The sequence below is a fragment of the Martes martes genome, assembly GCF_963455335.1.
Source record: "Martes martes genome assembly, chromosome: 5".
NCBI lineage: Eukaryota > Metazoa > Chordata > Mammalia > Carnivora > Mustelidae > Martes > Martes martes.
In genome coordinates this window covers 108,077,439-108,098,123 of record NC_137892.1, presented here as the reverse complement: position 1 = coordinate 108,098,123, position 20,685 = coordinate 108,077,439, and the positions used below count along the sequence as shown (strand labels likewise).

The window sequence follows — 20,685 nt, the reverse complement described above, 5'->3', positions numbered from 1 at the left end:
AAAAAAATATAAAATGTGCCCTCTGTGGGGGTGGGATGTTTGTGGAGCTTCTAGCTTCTAGCTCTACAGTTGAGATCCTTGATATAAATGGACACTTTCTAGTTACTACTTTCTGAGTACATATCACGCAGTGGGTTCCAAGCAAGGGGTCTGGCCCACAGAATCACGTCAAACCCTTCAAACAACACCGATCACAAGAGTATTAGGTATAGTATCATTGCTTCATTTTATGATGAGGTGACTGAGGTTCAGAGAGTTTAAGTAACTTGCTCAGTGTCACATAGCTCATAGAACTGGGGTTGAGGCCAGGCTTTCCGGCATATCAAAAGTCCGCTAGGGAGCAGCCTCTTTCCGAAGTAAATGTTCCTTTGGTGGTGTGGATACTCATACCCTTCTGTTACTGCTTTGTGGGATTCAGGGCTTGGGATATTGTGTTTTCAACAGCATGGTCTCACCAATACTTGGGGCCACCCTTTCCAAGTCTGCCCAAGCTCTGAGGAGGCCTCTCCCCCCGTGCCTGATCACCACACGTCAGGCCTCTCGTGAACTCCTGCAGAGCCCCCAAGGCTGCGTGTCCCCCAGGGCGCTCCTTGGCAAGGGGCCTCCGTGGACCACCCAAAGAGTCGGGCCTGAAATGCATCCCAGGCGGGACGGATGGAGTGGAGAGCGATGGTGTTTACACAAACTGGGGGAAGAATCTAGTCTCAGGAGCAAAGAGCCTGTCCATGCCTAGCACAGGGAACAGTGTTCTGTGAATGGTGAAATCTGGTGGTGTAGACGGAGCCTGCTAACCCTCTAAGCACACTGAGGATGTTAGGACCCAGGGCTCACCAGAGATGGACAGGCTGGCCCATGGCCCTGCTGGGAATGAGAGAGGTGAGGACGGGGCTCCAGGGCCCAGTCCACGTCCCTACCACACTGAGCCCCTGGTGTTTTGCTCCCCTTACGCACCCGTGCACAGCTCTGGGCTCACCCACAGCAATCCCAGGGGGTGAGGCTTCCCTCGGAAACTGGCTCAGAGCAAGCGACTGGACTGGGCACCCATGAGCTCAACACCAGCTTGTTGCCTCCTTCCCAGACAGGGCACAGCCTGCAAGGCAATGGTAGTGCCCCCGCCTGTGTGCAGGTACAGAGGAACAGCTGAAGCCCCGTCGGCACCCTCAGCGCTCCTGTCCTGGCCCTGCTCCCCTCCCTGCTCCGTCCTGCTGGGGAAACAGGAGCAGTACTCCTCATCGCCCTCCCCCAAGGTCTGAGAGGGTTGGGAGACGCTCTCACTGGACTTCCACCCCCCACCCTTGCTGGCTGTCCTTAAACTCAGCCTTTTCTTTTCTTTTTTCTTTTTAAAAAATAAATCCTGGTAGTCCTGGTCTGGGATAGCCCAGGAATGAAGGTAGCGCACAGGGGAGACTGCAAATTACCCCCAAATTAGACACAGGAGGAGAGATAAAGGCTCCCCCAGTAGCTGTAACTCATACGAACGCCGGAGGAGAAGGATTTTGCTCCAGAGAGTTAGGCTCTGTGGGGAATTAAAGTCCACAGGACGGGCAATGAAGATGAGTTAAAGCAACCATGAAGGGGGAGCGCTCCCATTTCCTGACATCTGTTTCTTCAAATGAGCAAAATTAACATCACATTACTGTAAGGTTTGTGAATTGGATTTCCTCAGGCTGGGAGAATGGAAAACATAAGGAGGACAAAAAAGGAGGGGATAGAATTTTCTAGAAGACCAGGCTGTGGCTCCATTCATCAAAGCGCTGCTCAAAACGACAGGCAGCTTGGGGCAAGCACGCCACACACAAAACGAGAGCATCCGGCTTTTGTAGGAATTCTGTCTTTCTCTCAGAGCACTATCTTCCTGAAGACACCCAGGTCCCGGGGACCACAAAATGTGAAACCAGGACCACTCAGGCGGGTGGCCTCTCCTCAGTTTCATATCTATGAACACACCTGAAGGAATACGGCTTCATCCTGGCTTTGCCCCTGATGAGGATGGAATCTTACACTGAAGGGGCCCAGCCTTGGAGACTCCCACGCAGGCTCAGGGGTGGTTCAGAGGGGCAGTATCCTGATAAACCCAGTGTGTCCCACTGCCTCTGCTGGCTGTCCTGAGAAACAACGAGGCCCCTGCAGGCTGGGGATTTGTCTGGCTTCCCCTGGAAAGGCTGAGTCTGAGGAGGCAAGCCTGGTCCTCTTCTAGCCCATGGCTTGTAAGACAGCCCATGCACTCTGGCAGCAGGGAGGCATCTGTAATCCTGTTTCAAGCCCAGTCCCAGAAGAAAGGGTAGTAGGGAGAGAGCTAAGTGGATTTTGTTCTAGAAACTGAGGATACCGGGTCATCCTGGAGCACACACTCTGCATGCTGTCAGGGCAGGGAGGTCCTGTCTACCCTTTTATGAACCTCTCCCCGGCCAAGGTGGAAATTCTATTTCAAGCTGGGGTTGAAAGCTCAAATGTCCACAGGGCCCAGGCTGGTGACTTGATGCAGGAAGCAGGTCCAGGGGGATAGCCAGTCCACAAGCCCAGTGACCAGAAAAGCACATGTCCTTATTTAGCAGGGCAGCTGCTCCTCACTGTAACTCAACTGGAGACATTTGGCCCTGTTCTGGTAGATCTTCTGCTTTTCCGAGAGATCCCAGAAATTTGGATATTTTTTTTCCATGAACACTCCTGATTTTTAAAGGTGGGCAACAAATTCTTACTAAAAACACAACTACTGCCAACAAATGTGCCTGTATGTACCTGATTTTGGCTAGAGGGCTGCCAGGTTTCAGCCTGTGGCTGAGATCCTCCTTCAGTGTAAGGATTGACCTAGAAGTCTGCCTGAGAGGCCGTGACCAAGTCTGAATGTGACATCATTTGAAAAGTCGTACCAATAGTCCTTTTGGGCAATGGCTTATACATTTTTTCTTTGGCAGGGGTGGAGGGAGGACATCCCTTAGTACACATGATATTCTTGGAGATCTCATTATTCCAACAAGACCGGTAAAGGCATAGTAGAGTTTCAACACCTAGCTTTATGCTCACCCTCCTCAGCTCCTGGGCCCAGTCAGAATAAAGTCAAGAGCATACCCTCAGGGTCCTGACTTCACAGTCCTTGAGGAAGCTCAGTGACTTGGCTTTAACCTTACTCTGACCCAGCTGGCCCACTACTTCTGTGGGGATGTAGGGACAGCGACAGGTTCCAGTTAAGACCCTTTACTTAACAAAAAGAGCTGCCATCAAGTTATTTTAAATACGTGGGACCAGATCTGTTCCTTCAGCATTTGCTCGGTTGGCTAGTGCAATGAATATGAACTTATACACACACACGTGCACACACACGGGATTACTGCCTTCAGATAGTGCACGCATTCCCCAGCTGATCAGTACTGTTACCACTCCTGGCTCCACTGCTTGATTTTTAACCTTGGATAAGTTACTTAACTTTCTGTGTTTCAGCTTCCTAATTTGTAAAATGAAACAATCTCAAAGCTTTTTTGTTTTTCTTGCGGAGAGTTACATGAATTGATATTAGTACAGTCTGGCACAGAGTGAAGCGTCTCGTAACTGTTAGTGGTTATCTATTTCTATTATTATTATTATTATTGCCATGCACTGAGCTCCTTTCCACATCTGTGCTACTCTCTGGCTCTTGAAACCATCTGAACTTGCAACTCCTGTTTTAAATATATAGCTAGCTACCCTGGTCACTCAACCCAGATGTGCTCCTCTGTCTTCCTGCACCTTTCCATCCCAGGTCCAAGGTCAGAGGCATGTCTTTCAACAACCTCTTCACACCGATTTCTGATCCTCATCATAACTTACAAGGAAGGTAGATTTCTTTCTACCATGCAAATACTGTAACTAAGGCTCAGCAAGTTAAGGGCATTCCCGGGGTGACACAGCAGGAGGGAGATAGAACTGAACTCGGAACAAATGCAGGTAAGGCCTGCACCTGGATTTCTGGCTGCTACGGGGAATGTCTGGCAGCCCAGACCTTCGTGTTCCAGCACAGCGAACAGTGGGACAAACCCAGTGACCTTTGCCTCTTTTGGCGAGAACTGGGTCTGCGTTTTGCCGCAGTCCCCACCACTCTCTTGTGACTTGGATGCTGAGGCTGGGAGTTGGGGGTTACTTAGCATCGTGTTCGTGTGGTTGTTTTTCTTGGTGCACAGAAATGGTTCTTTCTTCTCCCGTCCATGTCACAAGGGGGATGATGAGAGACAGATTCCAAGTGTGTGAATCTCATCTCACACGGGAGGGTAATGTCTCTCCAAGGAAGCAAAGACTACTTCATCCTGTTTACTATGCAGATGTGTACTTGGGCAGCCTCACTCATTTAAATACCTGCCTTCTCTCCAGATGCAGGGCAGTTTCTCTGCTGAGGTTTAAAACAGTACGCATTTCTCAGGTTTGAATTAAACACGACATTTCCTTGCAGGAGATGGATGATATCTGTGCTTGGCCTCCGAAGCTTGACCCTACAGATAACCACAATCGTCACCAGGACCCACGTGTGTCCCCCTCTCCTCTGTGCCTTCAGAGTGCTCCCCTCCTGCTCCCAGTTACAGAGCCATCACTGAGGCCACGGGCAAGCTGGTGGCTGTGGGCGGGGAGGGAGGGAGGTGCAGCACAGGGCAGGGGAAGGCCTTTCTCCTTCTGGTCTGCAGGGGACTGATGGGTGGAAGTGTGTTGCACATGACAAAAAATAAAGGTTTATCATCAGTTCTCATTATTCACGGTAGTTACAGTCTGAAAAGTCCTGGGGAAAACTGAATTAGGGAATGCCAAACCACGGCTCCTAGGAGAAACGCAGGGTTATGTTCCTGTGATCACAATACTGTCATCCGCTGATTAGTACGTAGCCTTGCCTGACGGGGGCTTCTGCTTGAAGACATCTTATTTTATACATGCAGTTGATTTACTGACATGGCATTCACAGCCCATAGCACCGGTCCTCGCGTCTGAACAAAGCTAGGTAATGCACGTGTTTTCTCCACGAGGCCCATCACGGCCTTCCTATGACTCGGAAGGCTAGACGCCGCAGTATGTGTCAAAATCACCAACAAAATGCATAAACATGCAAAAAGATGTTGCACCAAATATGCTGTGAAAAGCACACTAGTTTACAGTCTGAGAGCTGAAACAAGAAATCAGAGCACGGCCTTGTTTGGTATCAGCTGAGAACAGGCATGTAGGACAACTCAAATTCCCTGCTGTTTTGTCCATGTCTACAAATGAGCACAAAAGCACCATGAATATTGATTCTGAGATGACAAAGAAGTTTCAGCGAGTAAGTGAATTAGCAACTATGGGATTCGTGAATGATGAGGCTTGACTGTATTTCCTTTGGTCCAGAGGCAAAGCCAATGCTGGGGCCAGGAGGTGTGGAGTCTGGGGTGGGAGCAGGGAGAGGGGCCGAGGAGAAGGGAATCAGACGGTAGATAGCCCCTGCTTGTACGGATACCTCCACGAGGGCCCCTGGGAAGGGAAGATGAGCGGAAGCGAGCCTCACTGGACACTGCTGTGATTACAGATGAACCCCAGTGTGAATGCCAGCCCTGGCGTTTATTGGCATGTGGCCTTAAAGAAGCCCTGCCAGCTACATCTCCCACACAAAGGGCAATGTGAGGCCAGCACCGGGCAGGTGTACAAGGATGACATGAGATGATGCGCGTGAGGCAGGGAATGTGGCCTCTGGCCCAGGACAAATGCTCCCTTAGCTCAGCCACATGATTCTTGTTTGGCCCAAACTCGGAGGCAGGGAGCGGGTTATGAGGACGGGCAGCTCTGGCACTGGAGAAGCCAATGCAAGCATGTGGGCCCTCTGCCTGAGGTCAGGCTCAGGTCAGGGCCAAGGACACCTGGGCTGAAGCCCCATGTGCAAGACATCTAGCATTTCCGCTCCAGTGTGCCTCCCCGATGCAGAAGCCTTTAGAGGCCATCTAAAAACGGAACATTTGTCACCTTGTGAAAAGTCCTAAGTGCCCTGGCCCCTAGCCTCTTGCATCCCATTGCTGGTCCTCATCTGACTTCCTCTTGACACCCCTTGGGGTAGAAGCTGGAGGTGGAGGATCAGGACGAGCAAAGGGCACCTGGACTGAGTATTGGGGTTAGTGCTGAATGGACGCTCTGTACAACACGTGGCAATTTAAAAGCAGTGAAGTTTTGGGGTGCCTTGGGGCCCATTCAGTTACGCATCTGCTTTTATGACTCAGGTCATGGTCTCAGGGTCTGGGGTTTGAGCACCGCATTGGGCTTCCTGTTCAGCGGGGAGCCTGCATCTCCCCTCCCTCTGCCCCTTCCCCCCTCCCCTCCTACCACTCCTGCTTGTTCTTGCTCTTTCCCTCTCAAGTAAGTAAAATCTTTATTAAAAAAAAAAAAACAAAAAAACCCCAAAACAGTGAAGTTTCATTTTGGTCTGTCTCTGCATGGCTGTGCCTTACTGTCCTGCTTCCAAATACATGCCCACAATGGGGGCAGGAAGAGGCTGGGAGAGGTTGGAGCAGAGGGTGAGGGAGCCACCGGGGCCCTGGCTTTCTGCTCTAGTCCACAGCACAGACCCTGGCCCAGCCTGGAGGCTGCTGCAGGTGCCCGAGGCTGACTTACATTTTGCGCAGGTTGGGCAGCTTCCTGAAGATACCAGTGGCCTCGAGAACAGATATCTCATTGTCATTCAGTCGCCTACACGGGAAACAAACAGACGAGATGGGGGGTTAGCTGGGGAGGGGGGTGCCCCCTCCGCCGCCCTCCATGGAACCCTCCCCAGCTCCCCCACGGCTTGACCTGAGTAGCCACCTGGCCCTCACATTCAGCCAAGGTCAGTGGAGCCAGGGAAAACTCAGGGAGACCATGAGGGCCCAGGAGGCTGTGCCTGGCCGTGTGCTTCTGTGATGTGTCAAGTCGAAGGGAACACTAGCACAAGCACCACTAATCAGGAAGGCCACCATTATCTATGCAGGGCTCACTCCCTGCAGGAGTCAAGATGAATTCCGTGCTTGCATTCTCTTGCTTGATCTTCTTAGACCCCTAGAAGGCAGGCACCTCCGCCCCCCCCCCCCGCCCCATTTTACAGTGAAACATCGGACACTGAGGTCTGAGAAGCACCTTGCCCAGTGAGAAGAAAGTGAAGATAACGGAAGCCACGTGTGGGTCTGACCATTCCGCACGTGCCGCGCCCTCACCCCTACCGCGCTGTAGCTCTTTAGCTCTCCCGCTTCTGGACAAATGAGCACATCCTTCCATTAGCATGCATAACCGGAGGCTCAGATACACCTCATCGTTCCAGCATCTTCTTGACTTCGACAACTATTTACCAACCGTCTTTCGGTTACGTGATAAGCTTCATTAAGGACCTGGAAGGACTGTCTGCTTTGCGCAGTGTGGAAGCCGGTGGGCCTAGTGCCATGCCTGGCTCACAGCGGGTGTTCAGGAAATATCTGTAGAATGAACTACTGGTCTTTACTTTCGAGGAAGCTGTTCCCGGCAGTGGTCGGTAGGGGGTGCCTGGGTGTGCATCCTCTGCTGAGGACGTGGAGGATGGCCAAGGAGCACCCACGGGACTGAGCTGGGAGGGGGCTGCCTCCCAGAGACCCCGCTCTGGCTGGCTCAGGGTGATAGGGTGCTTGGGGCCGCATAGGGAATTCCGGCCCAGGTAGTACTTACAGATCGGTGACATATTCGGGGAGGTGGCTCGGGATGCGGGCCAGCTTCTGGTTGGAGCAGTCCACGATGGTACCCTCGCAGCGGCACTTCTCGGGGCACACGAGGTCCATGAAGCACTCACTGCTGAACCTGCTGCGGTAATCCTCTGAGCCTGGGCGGGGCCAAAGAGGGCAGTCAGGATCACCCAGGCGTGGGCCGAGGTTGGGGGTAGTGGGATTGGGAGACACATAGTTGTTGGGGGGGGGTGTCTCCCAGGCATAGACACAGCGTTGCCTTCATATGTGACCACATGGCTGGTGCCCTCCCCACCCTCCCACTGTTCATTTGGTCTTTGTCACTCATTGAGTCCTCTGGGAAACCAGGCTCAAGCTCTGTGGGCTCTTAAACTTTTGAGGGTCATGAACCTCTTTGAGAAGCTGATGCAAATTTATGTTCTCAGAGAAATGCTCCTAGGTGCACGTGTGCAGAATTTGGGCTACAATTTGGGGTGGAGAGTACTTAGTCCCTGATGCCCATCATCTGTAGACCCTCTAAACGTTCATGAAAATCCCGATGAAGAGATTTTGATGGCATTTTGATGGGGGCTGTGTCAGGGTGGGGATGAGGTCAGGGAAGGGGTCACAAACTCAGTTCTCCTCAAGCAGCTAATGAAACAACAAAGGAGACCCAGCATATGGAGGTCAACGACCACTGACACCAGGCCTCAGCACTGGGAAAACAATAATGAGGGCTGGGGACCTGGGAAATTGGAGCCCAAGGCCCTAAATGCGTGTGAATCCTGCCTGAGGATCCTCTTTAAAACCAATAATAGCAATAAATTAACACTTAAAAACTGTCAAGACAAGCACAACTCTTGGGAGGGTCCAAGTGATTTGCCCTGTCTCTGAGAATAAGGTTGGTTTAACTGCAGTGAAAGAAGCCAGTTCTGATGAGCTAAGAGTGGTTGGAACGAAGATTTATTTTTTTTTTGCCATCGAATCTCTCCTGAGATCGCACAGTAACAGCAAGAGCATCAGCAAGTGACATCTCAGGACAGGCCCTGGGGTGCTGCTTCAGTGATTAGAAATGATCCCTCGGCACCCGGGCACACCTTGTGAGACCATCAGTCCCAGCGGCGGTCACTGGGGAAGCCCTGGTTCTTCCCAGCTGACAGGGGTCAACGGTTCATTAGCGCCGTGCTAGGCACGAAACCCAGGCTTGGTCCACGTTTGTCCGGTGTGTAAGCAGGGCGCTGCTAGCACTCCGTCTGTCCCATACGGGAATGTTTCCAGAGTGTTTCGGAGAACGTGAACATCACGAGGTTGCTTAAGGGCTTGAGGCGGACCTTGGTGATCTGATCCTCGGTAGGGCCAGTGTGGGCCGCTAGCAGTGCAGAAACTTCAGCAGTCGTGGGCTTGTCCGGGCTCTGGCACTTACTAGCCTCCGCCCCTCCATGTGGGAAATGGGGGTCTCGGACTTGCCCCTGCCTCGTGGGGATGGTTGTGCAAATGCAAGGAAGAGCGTGACAGTGGAGAGGCTCTGGGGAAGGGAAAAGAGCTGCATGGACATTTGCGATCCTACTACTGTTATTTTCCGGAACCTAGTAGAACATTTGGCCTATCGGGGGCCACTAAAACATCTGTGTAGCTAGTGATCATAGCTGACTTTTAGGGAGCAGGGAGCACAAGCCGGGCACTATTCTTCAAAATTCAGATGGGGGAGCCCATTTAATCCTTGTAACATTCAGATTATTGTGACTCCGTTTTACAGATGAGAAGACTGAGGCCCTTGGTACACCACAGAGGGACAAACCCAGGCAGGCAGATGCCAGGGCCTGTGTGACCAATATTATGCTTTCCTGCAAATGTGCAGGATTTTGACAAAACCTTCATCCTGGTCTTTCTAGGACTGATGATAGAGTCCAACTTGGCAGAGGTAGACGGAACAGCGCTTTCCTGCAGAGGGCAGTGGGAGGCAGGAAGCAGCCATCTTCCACGCTCAAGGCCTCTCACCCCTCACCTCAACAACCTATGCTAATCCCTGATCACGGATGAACTTGGTGGTCTCTCATTCTGAAGTGAGACTTCCTGAAGATGGGATCAGAGGCCTGGACCTGTCTCCTTTCCCTCTTTGCCCCTTCCTCACCCCCTTCCTTCATCCCACCTGCCACCCCCAGGCTTGTGTGAGCAAAATCTGTGCACGTATCCCCACAGTTCTTTGGGCTGCTTCCTAATCCAGTGCATTATTCAAATCTCTTGCCCTTGGCTTGCCAGCATCCATCCCACTGAGTAACTCTGACCTGGGCCATCTTCCTCCAGACACATCAGCGTGCAGAGTCCTGGGTGAATTTCATTTTGCAAACCCTGCTAAATGACAGTCCTCTCTTGCTCCCTGCCGGTGGCTCTACATGGTGATAGCGTGAAGGGACACTTCGTACGCACACGTTATTTTCCTTTCAGAAGGCGCCTACAATGGAGTCCTCGCAAAGTAGAGGAACCCTGAGCGCAGATCAAATTTTGCCTTTGAAAGACAGGAGGGAGCACGGTTTGCTCTTCAACAGAGCGAGCCTGAAGATGTACACTACTGGCTGGGCTGTGGCCGGGGACTGCGGCCGATTAAATGCGTTTTCATTTTAATCAAGGTGAGAGCGTCTGTAGTTAGCAGGAATCGCTCTCTGTAGTATAGTTAGATTATAACTGGTGGACCTCTGCGATGGAACCGCTGACCCATTTTAATGAAATGATTTTGCAATTAGATTCGATGGACTAATATGTTCTTTCCAACATTTCCCCCCTGCTGTTTTTGTTATTGCCCTGCTTTGTCATAACGAGGGGGTCGGAGTGTGGTATTTTATAGGCGTGGGAGCCAGAAATGTTAATAACGGCGTTTGCCCAGATCCCAAAGAGTTCCTTCCCCAGCCAGAGCCAGTCTGAAATGCCACCCCCAGTACTTCATATTTCATTGCCCAAACTACCCAGGGTTTCTTGGAGCCATTTGTTATGCCTAATGCTCATAACTACCCAAAAGTATTTTTAACTTTTCCAGAGCTTTAAAAGTCAATTTCAATCTCAGTGCATATTTGTCACTGCCAGAAATACTTAGTAGGAGGGGAGTAACTGAACGGGCTGCGGCTGCTTCTCTCTGGGGCGAGTTCAGACAGTGGAGATCTCGGAGGACTGGAAGAAGGGCCATAAAACAAAACGACGACTGAAGGGGGTCATGGGAGAGCTGATGTCATCAGGCCTCTCGCCTGCTCCTGCCCCTGAAGCCCTCCTTCCTTTCTGCTCAAAGCTCAGAACCACGACACTTGGTACATGATCACAGACAAGCTTTAATAGACGAGGGGGTGGAGATCCACAGCACTGTGGTTTTACTATGAATCCCTGCCCTATGGTGCCTTCCCAGGAGAGACCGTCTTTGACATTTGGATGGTCATGGGACTGGGGCAGGTAGGGAGCCACAGCTCCCATTCTTTGGATGGCCCTGGAGGCTGAGACCAGCGCTGGGCCCAGGACGGCTCCCGTTATTAGCAGTCTGGATTTGCGTCATTCTCTGGGCAACCCGTTTGGTGAATGAAAGTCACATATTTGTTGTCATCTGACGACCACGGCCCTGCCAGTGCATGTGTCCAGAACTCTCCTCGTCTACCTCCAATATCCCGAAGGTGGGTAGGATGAAAGGAGGAAAGGAGCAGAAAGAGGAACTGGCGGAGGGGGGGCAGTCCATCAGCTTGAAGAAAGAGTTATGTGGACAAGCAAAGGGTTATAAGTAATGAATGGAATCAAGAGAAAACATTGCTAGGCACACGGTTACTCGGTCACAGGCAGAGGTTGGGGGATTAGACACCAGTGGCTGGAAGATGTCCACTGCTTTCCCAGGACTTTGGTGATCAGTGGGGCAGACAGCTGTCCTCGTAACCTATTCCTATCAGGGTCGATTATGGATGCAGCCATCTGCCTGAGAGCAGAGGGAAAGGTCCATGGCCTATGGCTGGGCACTGCCCCCTCGCAAGCCTGCTGCTACAGAACCGGGGAGGTGCTCAGAAAGGTGCCATCATGGACCCACACCAGAGGCCCAGCCCCTGGCATGGTAGGCGCAGCTCCGAGAACCCAGAATGCCTTCCCCATTCAGGATAGGGAATTGCTCCAGGCTCGGGGGTTTGCTCTGTACCAAACGGATCTTGGTATATCCACGCTGGACAGGGGAGCCACTTAAACCATGCTGCTTGCTTGCCTGCTTACTCAAGTTTTCCTCTATTAACAGAAGCAAGCTGGAAACGGAGTGGTAATATAGTTTTTCCACTCCCTGTCAATTCAAGTCAATCCTATCATTTTTTCCCTTTTTATAATTCGAGGCATGGGTTTGTCCACAGCTGAGAAGGCTGAGTATTATAGCTGGAGAGAGCAGCCATGTGACCCCCGGCAAGTTAGGTAACCTAGCTAACTTGGTATCTATCTGCTTCTGTGCAACGGGCCTTATCAGCTTGTTGTAAAGAAAGTAATGATGGAAAGAGTTCAATCCCTGACCTATAGTAAGCACTCAGGGTATGGTGAAAGCACCCAGAGAGGCACGCAGGACTCTTTGGTACTCAGCAACAGCTAGGCCCTGGCTCTGAGGGGTGACCTCAGATTGACCAAAAACAATCTTCTAGTTACACTAAGGATTTACCAAGAAGCAAACAGAATGGGAGGTGCCACGATCCCTTTATTATCAGAGACAGCTGATTTCTGCACAGCCCTCAGGGGCACAGAATAAGCACCATGTGAGGAGCCCAGCACCTAGGTCACCATGTTAACTGTTCTTGGGAGGTGAAGGACATGGACTGGACTTCAGGCTGCACAGTGGGGGGTGGGGGACCAGGGCCAAGGTACTCATGAAGAGTGGGGGTTGGGTTCAAAAGGAGCCACAGGTTAAATCCAAAGTCTCAGACTCATGCCACTTTCACCCATTCTCATGCTCACATGCATCCCCAATACTTCCGGTAAAGATGGCGGGTAGGGAGTGGGTCACACCAGTATGACCTCTGGGTTAGCTACCGCTTGGGAAAATAACCTTGCGCTGGGACCCTGCCATGAAACCATGGGGCATAGGCCATCGGGGGACCTGTTCTCTCTGAATAGAAGAAAAACAGTGGTTTCTGAGCTTTGACCTAGACTTTACCCCTCAGCTGGCATCCAATGTAGCTCTGGGGGATGACGACTCCACCTGGGGTAGGAGATGTGGATATAGATCTTAGCATGTCCCCAGTGAGCTTCTTCGTACCCGTTTCAGCCCACATCTGCTACCAGGAGGTGGAGGTGCTCTGGGACTCCTTTGAGACTGCCCCCTCCCCCGCACCTCCCCTTTTCCCTTGTGAGGCTAGACCGGGACAGGCGGGTCTGGCGGGTGCTGGGCTGCGGTGCTCCAGAGCAGAGAAGAGGTGTCCAGCGGTGGCGGCGGCGGTGGCGGGCCATGCTGCAGGAGAGCGCGGTGCTTTCCGCGGTGCTTGACAGAACCATGTTCCGTTTCCATCGTTCCACCACATGGTTAGATCAAGCACAAAGGAAAGCCCCGCGGCGACCGGTCAGAGTCAAGGTCAGGAAGCAGCGTCAGAGAGAGGACGGGAGCACTCAGAGGAAGCAGCGCGGAGGAGCGGCGGCCGGAGCAGGCCCCCACTGAGCGCGGTTAGTACCAGGAGCAGGGTGCCACAGGAGCCCTTCTGAAGACGGGAGCCCCACCGCCTTTGTACCCCGTTCCCAGGGGAGACACAGAGGAAGGGGAGAAGAATGGGTGGGAGATCGTTAGACACCCCTATGCAGAAGGATCAGGGCACATTGGAGCCTTCCCAAGGGAACGATGAGCGCAGATGTCTCTGGTCATATCACAGGCCTGCACTGAACCTCTAAATCCCACTCAACCACACCATCCACCTGCCCAGATATCAGACTTAGCAGAAGCATCTTCCTCACACTCTGCAACATGTCTGTCCCCATAGCAGAGTGGATCTGTAGCAGTCTGATCTCCCTGCCTCTTTAATGAAGAGACAGGCACAACTTCCGGTGGGCTAACAAAGCTGCAGTGCTCTTCTTCAGGAAAAGCACCTTTGATATTCCACACCTCAGGAGTCTCCTCAGTACCCTTCCAGGCGCCCAGAAACCCTCCAGCTGACAGACATTCATCCCAGATGACTTGACGTATCACGGGGGGGGGGGAGGGTGGGGTAGGACATCAAAAGAAAATACATGACCTTAGCCAGGGAGAGAGACGGGGAAGCCGACGGAGCCCTGGGTTTGGGACTAGGAAACCTACAATCCCGACCGTCTGCGAACCCTGACTTTCACAGAGGAGGTGAGCAGTTCCCATCACGATGAGTGGCATCTTTTAGAATAAGAGAAAGAAGGGAAGGGGGAAGACACCAGATTCTAGGGTCCTTCCTGATTTCCAGATTTCCTCGGGGGGAAATGGAGGGGGTGGAGGGACCAACAACCAACTCTTTCTGGGTGCCAGGGGCCTAGGTGAGGGCACCCAGTCTCCAGATCCCTATCTGCAACAGATCAGGGGCAGTTTTATGAACTTCCTCCCAAGCCACTGGGAGGAGATGTGTGTATCGTGAAGAGGCCAGAGTCGGGGCCCAGTGACTGGGATCCTCCCTACTCTTGCCCTCTGACAGGAGAGACGGAGTCACTGCTCCTCTACAGGGTACTTTTGGGACAAGATGGTGCATCTTGCCTGTGCATACATAGGTTGTCTGCAGTGGTTGGTCAGCTGGTCAAGGTCACATCACAGCCCCATATCTGACCTCTTTCAAAGCCCTCCCACCCAACCAGCAAGAGGCAGTCACTGCAACCTGGTCTCAACCTTGCTTCGACCCCTGGACACGCAGGACTCTGCCACACTCTGGTTTGGGGATTTCATATTCCACTTTGATCAGAGCAGGGAAAAATCATCCCTGCACCCAAGCCTTGAAACGTGCTCTTTGATTTCCCTCAACAAAAAGAAAAGGGGGGACACTGGAGAAAATTTTCACAGTACATCAGAGGGGCCGGGTTTCAGATCTCGCCTTGCAAACACTACTCTCTAACCTCAGACGATACGTTTCTGCAGTGCGGGCCTCCATTCCATCATCTCTGGCAGGGACTGGGCAATCGCTGAGCTCTCTAAGACTCCTGACGCCCTGAGCGGGGTCATGTCATTTGCCTTCTCTGTACATACCACATCACCGCCTTCCGTGCTTTTCCCCGTGAATTTCTTCTTGCCAACAGATCTCTACACACAAAGGGAGGGGGTGTGACGGAAGACGGGCAGCATCTTCCAACTGCCAAGGGCTCCCTTGGGGATGGGCTTGGGGTCCCAGCCAGCCAGACAGTGCCTTTTCAGGGGAACTTAATCCAATGGCCAGATGACCCCAGCTGGCAGCGTTCACCTCTAACCCGATATTGCTGCCCAGGGCGGCGGATGCAGCTGATAGAGGCAGACGCAGGGCAGCTGGGAGCCAGACGCCCTGCCTAAGGAGGGGCTTCATGCACTGCAGGAGCAGCCCTCAAATTGGATTCTAATTACATCAGCTGTCTTTGCAATGGGGGTGCTTTTAGGGGAAAGTAAAACGCAGAGTTATTATCTGTCAACTCCAGTATGTGTCACCTGCCCCTCCTTCTTCTGGAGCTTCCTGGAAATACAGAGCTTTGGACCTATGGCTTCTGTATCCCTTAAAGCCAAGGCAGGTCTGGGCCCCAGTGTCTGTCAAAGCCCAGGCCTCTGATGCTCCCCGGTAGTTCTCTCTACCTCTCCTCTCTGCAGCTAGATGAAATAATAGCACATAGAATGTTCTATGTCAGGCGTCAGCTCTGACGTTCTCTACCTTTATAGAAATAATCTGCTTAGTATTGATTAGAAAAAGGCTTTTAGACAGGGTCAGTCCAAGAACCCTGCACTTCTGTTTCTTTTTACAATTTCCAACCACTCCTGCCCTCCATAGGAAAAGCAGCCAGGATCTCTCCCATGCCAGTGTAGGCAGGTAGGGGCAGAGCAAGAGAACGAGGCATTACAGTGTCCTAGGTCAGCTTGCTGTTCGCTTCTCTACTTGGTCTGTCTGCACGTCCACCCTGCCACCCCTAGTCCCAGCCTACAGTCATTCCTAGGCACTTGCCCAGATTCGGTCCCTGGGAGATGCCGGTCCTCGGACCCTGGGCTGATTCCACTCCTGATCTGCTCCCCCCCCCCCCAGGGTCTTGGCATCAATCTGGAGCCTTGACATTGCGATGGAAGACCAAGGGGTTGGGGTCGGCAGGTAGTACCCGGTCCTCCTCTGCATCTTACTGCCCCTCTTCTGGGGCACAGCTGCTTGTCAGAGCTAATGAACTCAGCCCTGGGCAGACTTGGAGAGGAACAGAGTGGGAAGAGGGAATAAGAGGTGCGTGTTACGAGAAAGGCCCTGGGGAAGGAGGACTGTTCTTCGGGAGACACCTCTGGGCTGGGAGAGGGTTTTCCTCCCAGAGATGCTGCTGGCCCCAAGAAGGAACTTAAGGAAGGGTTGCAGGGAGTGGGGGACAGGCCATGAGACTGTGAAAGGAGTCACCCAAGCAGTTGGACTGCCTTTCCAAATGTTCCTTCTCTCCTACATGCTGTGCAGCATCGAGGAGTCAACCAGACCTGGGGTCTGGTCCTGCCTCCAGCATCTGTTTGCTGTGACTGTGGTGCCCTTTGACCTCTAAGCGCCTGGATCCCTCAGCTGCAGAACGGGGATCCCTCCTCCCGAGCTCAGAGGACTGACTAGAGGAAGAACCAGATCGAACTAGGGGCACTCAGCACAGAGTTCATCACTGGCCAGAAACTGCTCTTGTAATTGACATTGTTATTCTGTGGAAGATAAGTTGGGACCAATGCCTCATTTTGCCAGAGTCCCTGTGGTATTGCCAAGCCCTTTCCAGGTATTAGTTTCGACTGAAAAAGCAAATAGCTGAAGTTTACCTCTCTGAAGACCTGGACTAAAGGATCTGACTTAGAGACCAAGAGCAACATGAAAGAGGCAGAAGTGTGTCTGCTCGTCTTCTCCTGGCCACCAGGGCCCACGCTGCCATTCTCCCCAGGAGAACTCGCTTACATAAGATGCTCTTGGGCGGGAGGGAAGAAGGGCTCTTGCTGACACACAGATTGTAAAGGCTAGTGCCAACCCCTCAGCCCATCATACTAGTAGTCTCTCGTCATTGGGAGCACAATGCAGCATGGTGATTTTTTCCAGCAGCAACTGACACACATGGTTGGCATTTTTAATGGCCTGTTCATCTAGCTCCTGGATCAAGGATAGCTACTTCTCTTTCCAAGATGAACCAAGAACTCCCCTGCCATTCACCCCTGGTATCTTTCCCGGGTGCGGATGGGACGGTTTCCAGAGAGAGCTTGGAAACTGAAGGGCACGGCTTTGCTTTCCCACTGAGCACAGCTCTTTGCTGTTCTCTTCATAAGCAGAATGTACCAATCTAGGGCAGAGGAGTTAGCCTGCAAGAATGTCCGTGAAATCTGTAACAAACTCTGGCCTAAGGGCTGTACCAAAGGTGGTCTCAGAGGGGACGGGAGGCCCCCCAGATTACACGCTGCCTGCAGCCTCGCCTGGGACATATTTATTTCTGCCATTTGGGGAGCACACCTTGGGAACTAAAAGAAAGTAAATTGTGGCCTCTAAAAGGCACATGGGCAGAGACTGGCCCTCCCCTAGCTTCCACCTGGCCCTGGAGATGGGCTGCCACCTGGGTTCTGTCTCTCCTGAAATTGTGCACCCCCCCCAATGCTTTTATTGTGTGTGTGTGTTTTATTTTAAATCCATAAGGTAATTGGTTTTCTGCAGGCCTAACTGAATTTCCCCAATTTAATTTGCAAAGATGCTCCCTAGGAGCCATTACAGTGCTTGCTGTCCTCCAGATTGGATTACTGGCCTCTCTGGGGCTGCTGTGCTCTGAGTCGGAAGGTGGGGCCCAGCCCCATAACCTGATTACCTGAGCAGCGGAACTTCTTGCTCTTGATCTGGCCGATGCGCTTGTTGGCCAGCCGGCGCGGGCTGCTGCAGCGGGCCCCACTCGTCTCGATGGGGTTGTCCTGCAGGTAGTCGGCCAGCCACTTCAAGTGGCAGTCACACACAAACGGGTTTTGGGCTAAGTGGCTGCAAGAGGGAGGAGAACTGATCAGGAGTGACCCAGGGTGCTGCGCTCCACCACCACCTTCCTGGTGCTGGGCCCCTCCCTCATGGGGGGCAGCGGGGAGCTGAGCGGGGGAGGCCTGTTGTGGGCAAGAGACAATCCCAGGTGCAGCTGGCAGCCAGCCGGTGGGGGTTGGGGATGGAGGGGGGACCATCTTCCTGCTCTCCTGACTTGGGGCAGGACACCACTGATCTCGACTCGGACCCACACCAGTTCTGATGGGCCACGTAACGTGGCAGGCTCAGGGTCTGTCCTTATAGCTGCCCAGATTTGACTTCTTCAAGCTCCGTAATGCCAGGCACAGAAAGTGGCTGGCATGGTGACTGGCACATGGCAGGCGTCCCACATAGACACACAGAGTAGTGGGTATTGCTGCTCTCCTCGTTGCTGGGCCAGCACTGTGGTTTGGCTTCCTCTGGCTCATGAGAAAACTCTTCTCAGCGCCAACACGGTGCTCAGCACGTGCTCACTGTTCAACATACAGTGACCGTTCTTAACACTTTATCAGCACCTGCCTCTGGCTACAGGGAAGTGCCAGGTGACTTAGAAGGTGTCCAGAAGCCCCAGGTTCAAGGTCAGGCCCAGGCTGGGCTGAGATCTGTTCTTAGGTGTCTTGTACCTGACGGAGTTACTTATGAACATCTGCAGTGCTCGGGAGTGGGGAAATGCTCCTTGAAGACGGAGGGGATGAATTCCGAGTGCCTGCACCAGAGCTTTGGTTTTGCAGGGTGGTGGGGGGGTGGCTTTGAGGGGGACAGGACTGGGCTATCAGCAGAGACAGAGCCAGCTCAGAATACACTGGCCACAGTGGTTAAGAGAGCAGGTGAGCTGCAACTTTGCCTATTCACATCCTGCTTCTTACTAGCTGTGCAACCTTGAGTAAGTTACTTAACCTCTCTGTGCCCTGGTTTCCTTACAGAGAAATGAGAGACCATAATAGCACCTACCTCAAAGGGTTGTTGAGGCCTAAAGTTCTGACTACGGGGGAAAGTCCTCAGCAAGGTGTGGAGCACCATGGGAGGGCTCCGTAGGGCTGAGTGAGAACCAGTTATTAGTCTGTCCTCACCGCAGGCTCTAGACCTCCTCCTGGACATGCTCACTTTGCCTTCCTCTGGGGTGCTCTGTGTGTCTGGGCGTCTGGGGTCACTTGCTTTCTGGGCACGTGCTGCCACTTGCAGGGGCGTACTCACAGGGTCTGGATGGCCTTCAGAGGGGCAAAGAGCCCCTTGCTGATGGTCTGCAGCTTGTTGTCATAGAGCGAGAGCAGGTTGAGGTTCTGCAGGTCCTGAAATGTGTTCACGCGCAGGCAGTTGATCTTGTTGGCATTGAGGAGGCTGCAAGCAGAGAGAGGCCAGTGACTCAGTAATCCTGCCACCTCCCCGTGGAGCAAGGCTGCGCCCACAGGTGACAGGCTACAGACTCTGCTCGTGCCTTACAGCCACGGCCCCTGCTGCTGAGAGTGGGTGGTGGGGGTGGGGGTGGGGGCTCCTGCATCCCTGTGGCCCCCGGAACTCCACATACATCTGGGCACTGGTACGCCAGTTATCCTGGATGCTGCGTCACAGGCTGAGGTCACCTGGAGCCTTCCCTGTGCCCGCCGTGGGGAGGCTGGAAAGGGCACAGCCGTGCTTTCCTTTCTGCTTTAGAATGCGGTGCTTCCAGGAATTGCAAAAAAATCACTGGGCACAATCATGCTAAAGCTTTCGTTGATTGACTAAGGGCAATTTTGACTCAGAAAACTCCTTGGGAGTTCTTCTGAACCACGGGTCCCGCTGGAAATCAGATGGCGGTTATAGGCCATGCGATCTCCCAGAGAAATACACCCACGGGTGAGCATCCTCTCTTTGACGCATGTGCACACACACGCACAGGTGCACGCACATGGATGGGACCTCTTGTGACCCGATCTCTGCCCCCGTCCCTCTCACCCATGTATCCCACTCATGACATTTTCGTTCCTCAAACACCCCCATAAGCATTTAGGCCTAGGTCCTTTGAACACATTCTTTAATCCCTTTCTTCAGGTAGTTCCTTCCCCTCCTCTGCATCTCAGGGTGGATGTCACCTCCTTGGAGAGCCCAGTCTCGATCCCCTCATCCACAGCAAGACCCCCAGCTCCCCACCATGGTGTCCCATAGCCCAGTTCACTGTCTTTGTAGCATGCCTCTCAATTTGTGATTCCACGACGTTCGCTGCTGCTTATCATTTACCACCCGCCTATGATGACTATAAGCCCTGATGGCACAAATGACATCTCTTTTCTTCCCTTTCTTCTTAGTGCTCAGCATGAGCATTTACTAAGAAATACACCCAACCCCATCCACAACTCCAGGGGGCCACAATCTGGTGAGGTGGCACCCGTCTGCCCTGGTTTTAGAGCCTCAGACACCTCCCTCCACCAAAAACAAACAACCAAACAAACAGCACTAGAGGAAGCTGCCTTTCCAGAAAAGCTCTGGTCCAGCACAGGGGATGCTGTGAGGCTTCTAGGAGCGTCCTCCAGAACAGGGCTGGCAAGTCAAGCAAACCTGAGTCCTAAGAATTTCCCTTACAATGTTAGACCGACTAGTTGTGCCCTCTTAACTGGTGTAAAATCAGTTCTCATTCCCTCTTTAATCAAAGAGAGGATGCGGAGAACTAAAGTAACCAGTAAAAATGTTAAATTTTTAAAATTTCTCTTTTCAAGGCTGGCTCAGTGCTTCTCCCATGGGGGAATGGCCCAGGAGACTCGTCGTGGGCTGGCTTGCCTCTGGAGGCCCTGACACCAGGGTCCAGGGGGACTGGAGTTGGTGATGATGAGGCTGCCCACGGGAGCCCCATCATCTGTGCCACTGCTCCCTTGCTGCAGGCCCGTCCTCCCAGTGGGCCCCCTGCAGCCTGGGTGTGGGCAGGC

General features: G+C 52.8%; 1 protein-coding gene across 1 annotated transcript in view; it reads right to left on the bottom strand.

Annotated features, from left to right (window-relative positions):
- Window positions 1–20,685, bottom strand: part of SLIT3 (slit guidance ligand 3) — a 597,630-nt gene that overhangs the window by 70,453 nt on the left and 506,492 nt on the right. The window contains exons 13-16 of the mRNA XM_080803857.1: window positions 18,983–19,126; window positions 17,592–17,755; window positions 7,645–7,795; window positions 6,589–6,663 (exon numbers count right to left, since the gene is read on the bottom strand). Of these exons, the coding sequence (XP_080659983.1) occupies window positions 6,589–6,663; window positions 7,645–7,795; window positions 17,592–17,755; window positions 18,983–19,126 (534 nt within the window). The remainder of the gene's footprint in view (window positions 1–6,588; window positions 6,664–7,644; window positions 7,796–17,591; window positions 17,756–18,982; window positions 19,127–20,685) is intronic.